The 13031-nt window shown below is 34.5% G+C and overlaps 1 protein-coding gene across 1 annotated transcript in view; it reads right to left on the reverse strand.

The window, feature by feature from the left end:
* Positions 1 to 931: 931 nt before the first annotated feature.
* The window catches only part of LOC116505338 (splicing regulatory glutamine/lysine-rich protein 1-like), a 31283-nt gene continuing 19183 nt past the window's right edge, over positions 932 to 13031 (reverse strand). Inside the window, 12 exon segments of the mRNA XM_032212513.1 lie at positions 932 to 2947; positions 5159 to 5300; positions 6333 to 6428; positions 7147 to 7168; positions 7171 to 7276; positions 7278 to 7399; positions 7402 to 7461; positions 7464 to 7699; positions 8064 to 8183; positions 10569 to 10586; positions 10588 to 10675; positions 12294 to 12424. Coding sequence (XP_032068404.1) covers positions 2795 to 2947; positions 5159 to 5300; positions 6333 to 6428; positions 7147 to 7168; positions 7171 to 7276; positions 7278 to 7399; positions 7402 to 7461; positions 7464 to 7699; positions 8064 to 8183; positions 10569 to 10586; positions 10588 to 10675; positions 12294 to 12424 — 1294 coding nt within the window. The 3' untranslated portion in view covers positions 932 to 2794.

Consider the following 13031-nt stretch of genomic DNA (forward strand, 5'->3'; position numbering starts at 1 on the left):
ATTCCCAGTGCCTTGTCAGCAATATTTAGCAAAGTTAGCTTCTTTGGCACCTGTGCAGATAGCAGCTCTTTCCACATTTACGGAAAATGCTATGGCAGACAACAGGGTCATCATACTCACCCATTGTACAATCCTTGCTATCTCCAAATCTGTCATTTCTGTATCTGACATTAAAGACAGATTATTCTACAACCTCGATCTACACATTTGTGGTTATAATGCACGAGGCAGAAAGATAGGCTGTGTCCTTGCTAACAATTTTGTGGAAATTTTAACAAAATAAATTCAACTTGAAAATTTGTTTTAAACTGACAGCATTATACTGTATTATACAAGACTTTTTTGTCATATTGAAATAAATTTGTATGCTTTGGGGTTTAACAATTGTTCCCAGAGCTCTGTAAGGCAGTCTATGCAGTCTTCCTCTTCCTACATCTTCCTGTATCCACCCACCTCACCTTCCACAATTGCAATTTTAGTGTTCAAACTCTACATATTTTGCATAAGGAAATGTTTATGTATTCCTGTGGAACTACACAGAAACAAAACAAAAAAGCGTCTCAATGATCTGATGCAATTTTAACAGGGATTTTATTGTACTCAAACGACCTTAACCTATTCAGCTACTACATTAACTAGTCTTAAATTGATCCTAATCAAACACTCACTAGGCCCATTGTAACCATCTCAGCCTCTGCTTGTAAATTAAAGTGATACCACATTTGGCAATATATGAAAAAAACTTGGAACATTACTTTATACTGAAAAGTTATAAACTTTAATACATATCTCTTCTGGGCTCCATCTTTTTTACTTTCCTATATATACCAACACAAACCAAAGTATCCATATAACAAAATGCAGCTATTGTAGTAAATGATAATAAACTTTCAGGCATTATTTTAAAAAGCAAATCAAAACTACTTCTCTCTAAAATACTAAAATTTATTAGTGATGGTACCAAAGATAGCAGGTATACAATCTTTGCTCTATGCTACTTACAAATCATAAATATGACAGCTGCTGTTGCAAGACACAATCTTTCACAGTCCTTCAAGAAGCATGAGGTTTGTCATTGCTTTATCAGAATAAGCTGTTTGCAAGCCAACTTTATGTGGCATAAACATCACAAAATTACTGTCCATACTTTACATGGTAAAGCATTCACTAAAGGTTTTTTGAAGAAAAAAAAACTTTAGACTGTAACAAAAAACAAACAAAAACACCTTACCCAACAATGAGCTACTAAAGCAGTGTCACAATCTAAGAGCCCTCTTATCTTATAGCTTTCATTTTATCATACTCACCTATCTGTCCGTAAACAGAAATATTGAAAACACAAACTGAAAGCTATATGACTATTTGGCTTTTCATACTTTTTTTCAGTGCTGTAAGGCCATATGATTGTATTACATTATATTCAAATAGTTCTTGATTTTACAGTATAACCCTTTGCTTTAAATTTTAAAAGGCTGCAATGAGACTAGAACTAGTTGCTTTTTTCTTTCAAAACTTTATCAAACAGAACAGAAATCTTAATTATTTCTTTACTTGTGATAGAAAGTATAGAAATAACCTCTTACATTTAGCCCTTAAGATACGTGCTTTTAAAGGGAGCTTTCTAAGTTCCAGTCCTGATGAGAAGTAAATTACTTCTTTTTAGCACTATTCAATTCCATGTTTCAGTATATGATCTGAAAAATGTATGGATTAATTGGATAAAATGCTCACTTTTTTATGGTCCCTAAACAGCAATTAATCCATATATTACCTAGGGTTGTTGGTTTTTTTACTTGAAATCAAGAGATCTTCAAATTATTTCAAATAACTAATGGTTGATATGACTGACATCTTTCAAATGCTTGCCTACTGGTGTGATAATCATCAAAAAGAGCAACTCAAACAGAGATTTTTTTTTAAAAAAAACCTCTACATTACTAGAAATCACTATTCTGTGTCAAAGGCACTAAAGCATCAGCTTGTGCTCTACATCTCCACTAACAAGTAAAAATTCGTCTTTCTGTTCTGTTCAATTTGCAAGTGAGTAGGCACCCTGTAATACAACTCAAGACAAAGTCAGTTGTCTGGAATTACTACATAGATGTGCTTATAATTGGAAGAATGGAACTCTAGTATAAACATGTATCTTCTTTTTAGAATCAGAACATTAGCATGCATTGATCAACTACTAATTAAGAGAAGAATTGTAGACTTACGTTGTGAAATATGTTTTTAAAAATATAAAAAGAAAGTCACAAACAACAGAGGAAGAATCTTCACTTACCTTTGTGGGCATAAACACAAATGTAAAACTGTTAAGTTAAAACTTTTCATCACTTGTAATTTACAACATCAAGGGAAATATGTTTATTTCTGCACCATTTTCAAGCACATCATCAAAACATATCACATGGAGTTTAGTTTTAAAACCATAAGAAAAAACAAATTTTATCAATCTACAAATATTTTAACAACTTCCAAATGCATCCCTCTGGTAGCTTTTCAGGATAGTATAGATTGCAACCACCTAGTATTTTATGATCGATGAAATACATTTATTTTGGAAGATATGACCATTGCTGCTTGCTTTTGTAACAGCATATCCTATTGGTCAGAGTCCTGCTTCTTGTCAGTCCTCAAGCTGACCAAACCACCAAGACTGGAGTAGCTGCTAGCAGAATTTGGTATGGTCAGTTGATTGCTTAATTTTTTATCCTCTTTTGATGTATTTTGGAGATCAAACAAAAGGTTTTGTATTTCTTTTGCAAAATGGGTCAAAGGTCCATTCAATATTCTACACATCTTCAGTTTTAACTGAGATCGTGTCTTCATTTGGTTGGCAGTTCCCATTCTGTTGTTGTTCAATTTCTGCTGCAATTGTTGTGTCTTCTTCCTCTGCTGCTTTACTGATGTCAGAATTTTGATTCTCTTTACTGAGATCTTTATCCTTTGTAAATAAAAAAATATTTAAAAGGCAATAAATAAATAATACACAACAAATTTATCTAATTGAATTTTGAGGGCACGCATGGTCCTTCTCATGCACTCCAAAATTTGAATTTTAAAAGTGTATAAAAATGGGGGGAAATAATAATAATCTCCATGTAAACCATATGGAGCACCTGAGGAAAGGCTATAAACCTTAAAAATAAATACATCTGATAAAAATTGAAACATCTGAAATAATTACTTATTTTTAAATGGCAACTTTTAAATGAAATTCATAATGCATTATATCCTTCTGTTGATATTAGTACTGCAACAATTAGTTTCTTCTATGCCCATATTAATCATTAGCCAGCACCAATTAACTATCTAAACCTGCTGCACAGAATGTGAAATTATCTTCCACCAAATGAAAGAGTCATATCCTAGGATTCAGGAATCTTTTAAAAGCAACAATTTTTAAAATATACATTTAGGGACTAAGGCAAGACATACAATAAACCTGTCTTAAACTTAAGTTGTTATATTGTGTTTTTGTTGAGTTTATATTGATAACATTTGTTTTGCAATTTAGTTACTATATTAATTGGAGAACTGAAGAACTGAGCTAGAACTGAAGAAGCTTCTTGATGAGAAACAAAACATTTGGGGAAAGCATCTTTGGGATAAAAAGAATAATCAATCTAAATGGAAAGGAAGGAACCCAAATGCACACAATTCATGATTACAAGGACCTGAACAAAGTAATAATTAGACACTATTATCCACTCCCACTGATCTACTAGATCAGTTACTAAAAACATTGTTTTTTTACAAAACTAGACTTGAGAAGTGCTTACAACTTCATTAGAATCAAAGAAGGGCATGAATATTTATCAAGCTTTGATACACGGTATGGAAGATTTGAATACATAGTAATGTCTTTCAGCCTGGTTTCAAGTCTTATTCTGAAGTTTTTTCTATAGCTTCATGAACATTTCTGCAGATATTATTGTCTACTGGATGACCTCTTGGTTTATTCTGAAGATTCCTGCTTTCATGGAACTCATTTCAGAAATATATTACAAAAATTGTGACACAGTAAGTTCTTTGCTAAATTAGAAAAATGCACATTCAATCTGACTTGGGTTATAGAATATCCAGAAATGATTCAAATGGATCCAGCAAGCATGCAGTCTATTTATATGGTATCTCTACTCCCATTCCCTAGTAATGGAAAAGATTGCAATACTCTTAGGCCAGTGATGGCTAACCTTTTCCAGACCAAGTGCCCAAAGCGTATGCCCAAATGCACACATGCCCGAACCGGGGGAATGTACTTCCATGCTCATTTGGCTCAAGAGCATTATGCCCAGCAAAGAGAAATTATGACATTTTCAATAGAGTAGTTTGCAGTAAAAAAAAACGCCTTTCAACAATAGGGGAGGACAGGAAAATAGGTGGGCACAATCTTCTTCCACGAACTATTACATGACAACAATTCAGTAGGATACGGAGGAATACTTAAAATTCAATACAGGCTTCTAAGAGAATTTTGGTGACTGAAAACCCTCACTGAAATAAAAGATTATGTCTCCTCTTTCCAACTACCAATTTTCTATTCAGGTTTGACAAAATCTTTCCATTTATGGGAAAGGGGTGCAGCTTTCGCTGCTAGAAAGGGGTGCAGCTTTTGCTGCTAGAAGTGCAGTTAACTGAATCCTATCTGGTTGATTGCTGCCACTAAAAGGGATTGGGAACTTGCCTATTATCTATTCATTACAATAGATAATTGCTATTTAATGTAAGTCCTTCTTGTAGAAATACTACTTAAGATAGTTTATAACATACATATTATTTAGTTTTTATTAACCTCAGAAAAATATAAGAAAATATGCAAAACTGATTAACTTCACCTTCTGCAATTAAGAATGGTCGCCTTTCCTTTCTATTGGAAACAATATTCTACCATGCAAATCCTCCTGAAAAGGCCTCAAAGGAATAAAATTCAACACTGCAAATTTTGTCCCTTCACGTTAAACTATGTTGTCTTTTTAAATTTGGTGTTTATGACTTGTTCTTGTCTGAAATTACTGAGGTATTTTGAAGATAATTTTTCAATAATTAAATAAAATTTAGGAGGTATCCAAAGAACCCACAAAAGACAGCAGGCAATGAAGTCTTCCTAAAATATTCTACAATGATTGAATTGGCTTGATCAAAATAAGCTTACCTTCACAATTGCGGTTTTATCTGATTTCTCTTTGACCTCTTTGTCTTTACTACTCTTTTGCTTTGAGGTAGATCTCTCCCTCTCTCTTCTTCGATCATTACTTACATCTTTCTCCTTCTCTGTTTTTCTGTCTTTCTTGCTTCTGTTTTGGAAAAAATATTATACACACTGATGTAATTAGGATGGTTCATTTCATGCTTACAGAATTCATTAAAGAACGATTAGCAAAGTCACACATCCTCAAACAATACTGAATTCATGACAAGTAACATTGGAACATTTAATGACAGGAAACATAAAATTTATTTTAGCAGTTTCTTCTACTTACTAGTAAAACATGGACAAGCTAATTTTAGATTTTATTCAAGATACCTGGATAAAAATAATCTCAAAATTGGCACATAAAGAACTTCCTAGTTAAGACTAAATAAATATTTGTATTAAATGATTTATGTTGCTCAACAAAGAATATCTAGCAATAGAAAAATATTTAACACATCAAATTTGCATTTTTTTTTAAAAAAATGTACCACAATTCTTTCCCAAATGAAATTATTCAAATTATCTTAAAGTTTATTTATTTATCTGGAAGATTTTTATAGCTGGCCATCTTAAACATCTATGGGCAGCTTACAACAGCAGTAAAAAACAGTATCTATGAAGTGTATCCATCAAACTAAAAAATCCTGCACCTTAATAATCTTTTTAGGATGCATTGCAGCAATCTCTGATAGCGACAATTAGGCTAAAGACTACCTCAAGTCAAGTTCAAATATGTTTCCTCTGCAGTCTTTAAAGAACTGGTTTATCACTGCCTTTTTTACTAAGGTGTTTTTTCAACTTCTAGTCAGACAACTGCTAGTAAAAATGAATTTTACATTTCAAAGGAACAATAATGGTTTGAGATTTATATTATAAATAAACTGTCAAAGTTTGGAGACTACACACACACACACACACACACACACACACAAAGGTAAAATGTTTAGAATGTCCTAAAAATAAAAAAAACGTGAAGATAATTATTAATCAAAGAAAAAAAAACAGACACATTTTCTGTTTCTTTCTTGTTCTGTGTTTCTTTGCATTAATCTACTTGCTGTTAATGAGAGGCACGTACTTCAGAATAATTTGAACAATACAAAAACTCTGTGTGATAAATCTATGTACCTACCTCCTTGGAGATGGAGTCCGAGATGATTTCCTTTTTGTGATTTTGGATGATCTGGGAGACTTTGAAGGACTTCGGCTCTTCCTCTTCCTTCGATCTCTGTAAGATCCATTAATCAAAAATTGGAAGTCCACTGGGTATTACTAATTTAATTAAGCTGAATTGCAGTGCAACATGTAGATCCTAAATTGCAGTCAACCTCAACTATAAAGTTATCTCAGTGCACATTTTGATTGAAAAGCAACAACTGCAGTTTTTATCCGTACCAGAAAAAGAGAGACCCTTCTATAAGCTGCGGTGGGTCAGTCACACCTTGCTAAACCATAATTTGGCATAATAGCTCTGTAAATACAATTCATACAAAAATGCATTAAAACCTAACATAAGGCCAGTTGATTTAAAAGAAACCTGATCTGGTATGCTTTTGAAGAACAAAACACTTGCAGTGCAACAGAGTTTATTTAGTTTTACTCATTTGATGAGTAACCAAATATATAAGGCTATGTGTAGAAGTTTATTGCATGATACATGAACTTCATGTAAATATCAAGACAAGGCAAGATATTTGCACAAGAAAAGTCTTGTCTAGAAGCACCAAAGGTTTCTCTCTGGAATCCTTCATTATTTACCAGATAAAAGTCTATGGTAATCGATTCATAATGTGGTCCTAATTTAATCCCTTCAGAAATATGCAACAGGTATCAAATAAGCCTCATCATTGTTTTAGTATGTACTACTGGACACTAAATGTACTATTTATTTACTACAATTTCAATTTTTTAAAAAATGAATCGAGGAACTTTGAAAAAAATCAAACCTGCTAGAACTACGTGATCTCTTGAAGAACTATAACTTCTAGGGGGTGTTTTCGATCTCTTCTCCTTTTTCTTTTTTTCATCTCTTTCTCTGTCTCTGTCTCGATCTCTTTCTTTGTCTTTTGATTTTGCTTTCCCCTTCTTTATCTCTTTCATGGTCCTTTTCTCCTTCCTTTCCTTTCTCTTCCTCCTTTTCTCTGATATGTTCTTTGTCATCCTTCTCTTTGTGTCCTTCTATCTCTCTCTCCTTTTCCTTTCTTTGTCCAAATCTTCCCTTTTGTCTTTTTCCATATCTGATGCTTTCTCCTTCTCTTTTCTTTCTCCTTGTCCTTGTCTTTTTCTCGCTCCTTATCCCTATCTTTCATTCGGTCCTTCTCTCTATCCTTGGTCTTCTCCTTCTCCCTCTCTCTCCCTCTCTCCTTTTCTCTGCCTCTATCTTTTTCCCTGCCGCTATCCTTTTCTCGAACTCTATCCTTCTCTTTTTCTTTATCTCTGTCTCTCTCTCTAATCTTTTCCTTTTCTCTAATCCTCTCTTTGCTTTCTTTCCTCTTCTCCCTGAGAAAAGAAAATATTTATTAATTCAGCTTACCTAACATTCAATGTAAGAGAGCACAAGTCAAGTAAAGTCAATTCCCAAAACTGTCCTTTAACAGGATGCACCGATTACTGATGGCAGAAAAATTACAAAATAGCATCTAGCAGAGAGATAGAAAAATCAGTAAACGAAAATGATATTATGCTAACTGCTCTACCCTCATGCCATTTGTGGTAACAGTTAAATATACAATTGGATAACATGCAATTATAATTCTATAGAAAGACATACTATTAAATTTAACTTTTATGATTACTCCTAAGCCTCTTAGTGTTTGGTGATAATATCAAAAATATGTAATAGCATTAATTATAAGAATCTCACCGAGAAGGAGAGCTGCTTCTTGATCTTCGGCGTTCTTTAGACTTTGAACGCTTTTTGAGTGGACTTTTGGATCTGCGTCTGTCCTTTTGACTAGAGAGTGATCTACCACGGGATCTACTCCTGTAGCAAGTAATTGTAAAGGCTAAATACTATAAATTATACTGGTTCTCTTCCTATGTTGCCTGCATTATTGTGCTTTTTTAAAAAAAAATTAGAACATTCACAAATTACTAAACAACATGAAAAGCCAAACAATATATTCCAAAGCTAACTTCAAAGCAAAAGGCAAGTGAAATGTAGTTATTTTATGAATAATGATGACAAATTATGATAATCTTAGAATTTATCAATTTACAAAAAGGGCTATAAAATTTTTCCAAAAATACAACATTCACAGCCAGTTCAAAGCATTTGAATTTAGCATTAATTATACATTGTAACACCCCTATGTTTCCCATTTTGGGAAGGGGGAGCAAGGGAACAGAAATTGACCTGCGAAGCTTATTTGTATGCAATAAATTATGCCAATTTTAGCAATAATCTTTACAGGTAGGATTGGGGAGAACCTAGGCTGCCTATTCCATCATAGGAGAAAGTTCAATCATAAGAGCAAGAATGTGGATTCACAGATAAGGAACGACTTTAAGAAATACATTTACTCATTAATACTTTATGTTTTTAGTAAGGTCTTAAAATTTCTGTATATATTATTGGGTGTAGAAAAATGGCTGAAGAAATATGAATATTAAATATGTGACACTTTCTTGGGATGAATGCTAGGGATCAAGACAGATATTTTTCATAACAATATTTCTAACAATAGTATAATGGAAGCATTTTGGTATACTCATACACAACTTCCTCATAATGTATCATTATTTGTGAAGTCTACGTCTAAAGAATTATTGGATTTAAAAAAGCATTATATTTATTATTATTTCACAGGTTTTTTACAGCCATTTTACTGTATATACTCGAGTATAAGCCTAGTTTTTCAGCCCACTTTTTGGGCTGAAAAAAGCCGCCTCGGCTTATACTCGAGTCAGTGAAAAATTTGCCCGAAATGGAGGAGAAAAAGGGGCGGGGCCATGCCGCTGGGTGACACTCGTGAATGGCCCAGTGCCCCTGTGAGTTTCCCCTCCCTCTGTGTCAGTTTGCCGCGCAGCGCGCACCGCACCATCCCCCCTCCTCACGTTCTAATGTAATGCAGGGCTGTCTTACGATTCCCCTTCCTCCCCCTCCTGCCGCTCTGCAACGATGTCCCACCTCCTCCTTGTTATGGCAAGCAGCCACATAGCGATGTCCCACCTCCTCTGGTACAGTGATCCAATGATAGGAATCACTGTGCCGTGTGTCATAGGAGGCGGGACATCGCTCCCGCGGCTGCACGGGACATCATCATCACAGCGGGACATCAGCATCATGAGGTGAGTGAAGTATTTCATTGAATACACCGCTAGTTTACTGTTTTTCTTTGAAATAAATATTCAAAAACATTATTGGTATCTATTTTATTTTTGAAATTTACCGGTAGCTGCTGCATTTCCCACCCTAGGCTTATACTCGAGTCAATAACTTTTCCAGTTTTTTGTGGTAAAATTAGGTGCCTCGGCTTATATTCGGGTCGGCCTATACTCGAGTATATACGGTACTTTTTAATCTTGAGACACTTTTTATTTTTTACTGTTTTTATTTTCTGTAACATCGTTTTTTCTATTATACTATACAAAGCACTACAATAAAATATTGATGCACAAAGAAGGCTCAATCTCATCTTGATCCTCCTTGGTAGAATCTCCCTCCTAACTTAATCAAAAACTGAAAGTCCCATTTGTCATCTAAATCAGTGCATTTTGATTTGACTTTTAAACCTGACTGAGTTTGTAGAAATGTGTGTGTGCATGCGCGCGCGCAGTCTTAGCACATTGGCAAGCAACAAGCAAGGAATTCTAATCTGAATAAGAGCAAAGTTCCCAGTTCAGAATACTAATGATGTCTAAGAAGAACTGCAAGCTTATCACCCATTGTGATAAGCCAAGATTCTTTGAAATTTTATTCTTGGCCACCATTAAACTTAATTTAGCCACAAATTAAGAGAAAGTTAATATATTTGCCTTGCATGTGAAAAATATTAAATTTCACATGCAAATATAATTTAGGTACCACCTCAGGGCAACATGAAAATCTGAAAATTCATGCCATAATTTAATAGTTTCTTAACTGAACAAAATGATGTCAAAACACAGGTTCAGCTATAACACAGCAATTCCTGTAACCCTTGCTGACTAAATCTTTGGTTTATTGGACCAGCAACAGAAGTGGCAGCAGCTGAGGATGTTTTCATGTGTGCAACCCAATCCCACACATGCGCAAATAAAGCTTTGTGCGCTCGCCTACCATTTGTGCGGCCCAGTTCCCATCGAGCCACAGCTGGGTATTGGAGACACCTGCCTTAGCTGACATGGGGGAAATTCACTATAGATCTCAGAGAAGTAGAAGACTTACCTGAGTTTTGAGTGTGATTTTCCTTCGAGATTTTGAACTAGATCTGGATTCTGAACGTGAATGGGAACGCGATCGACCATCTTTTCTTTCACTGCTCTTTCCAGACTCTGAGAGAAAAAACGACTTTGCAGTGTAAGCTCAGAATATTTAAAGATCCCAGCTAACAATCTGGCACAAGTGGAATGTACCACATATATTGCAAGGGGCCTACTCTCTGCACATCTTCCTTCTTTGTAAAAATCCTTCAGAAACATCCAAGAAAGTCATTGCATATATTCGTTGAGTGCAGCCATCCTGCAGCAGTACACATAAACCAGATAATTATAAACAGCTAGCTAAATAAGGAATGGGATTTGTTGCTGCCACAATGCACAAGATTAAAACATCTTTGGTAAAATTGATTTCAGACAGAAAACATACAAAATCTGATAGAATTTTGAAAAGATATGCAGAAATGCACATGAATAGCACTGGAATTTTATTGTCAAAGCATTGCTATAATTAAGTAGTTAATCCTCAAATCTTTAAGAACATAATGGACTCATCCTGTAAGAAAGGCAATAATTCTAGAACCAGTCAAGAAAATAAAATTTTGTTCATTCCGTTTTTATAATAAAATGAAATGATAGACTGATTCATAATACATGTCCTTTAATATTCTACAAACTTAGTTAAATGGGTATGGTGCTTAAGGTCATATTTTTTTTACATTATTTGTTGAAAATGGACTGACTAGATGTTAGCAACATCAAGAAAAACTACCAAAATAATCTGTATTATGTTTTCTGTCATTTTTAAAGGTAATCACATTTCATTCAAGTAAGGAAAACAAGAATGCTAATGTTCAGAATTTCTTTTTCTTTGTAAGGTACTTAAGAAAAATTTATGGTCTGATATTTGTTTCTTACATAATCTACCAACTACTTCAGTAACTTTCATTATAAAATCAAGTTATCTCTAGATTTTGCCTGTCAGTTGTTTTCTGATGTTGTGGTAAATAACTAATTTTAACTGCATGGATTATCTTAGCAGTTTTTATAAAGGTGAATGCTGAACAGTTTAGCTCAGGTGCAGTTTTCCCAGTCCAATAATGCTAGTTTTGACCTTTTTTCCTAATTATCATAATTTTCTGATGATTCTGGGTATTATAACTACTTCATAAATTTAGATGTGTCCTCTAAACCCCAATACCTAAAAGTAAAAAGCAGAGCAACTTAGCACCTTACTCATCTGCACTCAAACAAAACACTGATGCTCCCAAGAAAAGTTATACTTCAATCGAAAATAATGAAGCTGCAAATGATAATGAAAAAGAAAGGGGAAAAGAATAGTAATGGGTCAGGCAGTAAGAAGAATGAAATAGTATAGTATAGTCTTTATTGTCATTGTACAAATAAACACAAAGAAATTGGTTGTAAAAACCTGAAAGAAGAATTAAGGAGACCATGGAATGAAAGATAGTTGGAAAGCTGTGAGGAGTTGGGCCAACAAAATAGTACTTTAAAAAAAAAACTATTAGAAATTATCCAATAGTTTGACATAGAAAAACCAGTGCTATCAGGTACCTTAGCTGCACATTCTTGACTATAAAGTACTAAACCACTCATCAAAATTACTGAGTCCACCAAAGAATTCTGCCCAGGATAGCCTCTCCCTGTTTCCTAGAGGAAAAAAATGTTCCACCAAACATACATGCCAGGAGTTGCAGGGCAAGGAGAAGCCTACCTGGCTCAATAGCAGCGGATATAAAAGACTGAGCTTCCCGTACTCTCTTCATCACTTCCTCCAACTCCTTTGCAGCAGCTTGTGGTGTCATTTCAGGTGGCTTCACTATTGCATTATTGGAGTGGTTTATTCTAAATTAAACCACAGATTGTATTGAGTTATTTCACTGCATGTATGCATATGTTTCATTCTATCTTTTTTTTTGTGCCATTGAATAAAATGGACTCATGTTATTTATTAGCTCACACGGATGGTTTGGATTAGACTTTAAAACAATGAATTTGACAGATAAAACTACTGATTTTTATCTTTTTATTCCCTGAGGAATAATCAGTCCTTTTCTTTGCATATTGTGATATGGAGGGGGAGTTAAATCTATCAGAGATACAGAGCCTATAAGGTAAAGATTTTTCTGTCCTGTCATGTCCAACTCTAGGACACGATGCTCATCTTGGTTGCTTAGCCAAGGGAGCCAGCATTGTCCAAAGATCTTTTTTGTGGTCATGTGGCCAACATGGCTATATACCAAAGTCATATCGAATACTGTTACCTTCCCACCAAAGTAATACCTATTTATTTGCTCACATTTTGCATGCTTTCAAACTGCTTTGTGGGCAGGAACTGGTGTAGGAACAGGAGCTCATCCTGTTGCACAGCACTCAGGTCTCAAACCCAGGCTGCTGGATTTCCAGCTGACAAGCTCAGCATCTTTAACTGCTGAGGCATTGCTCCCCCTCC

The sequence above is a fragment of the Thamnophis elegans genome, chromosome 3 (assembly GCF_009769535.1).
Source record: "Thamnophis elegans isolate rThaEle1 chromosome 3, rThaEle1.pri, whole genome shotgun sequence".
In the NCBI taxonomy this organism is placed as follows: domain Eukaryota; kingdom Metazoa; phylum Chordata; class Lepidosauria; order Squamata; family Colubridae; genus Thamnophis; species Thamnophis elegans.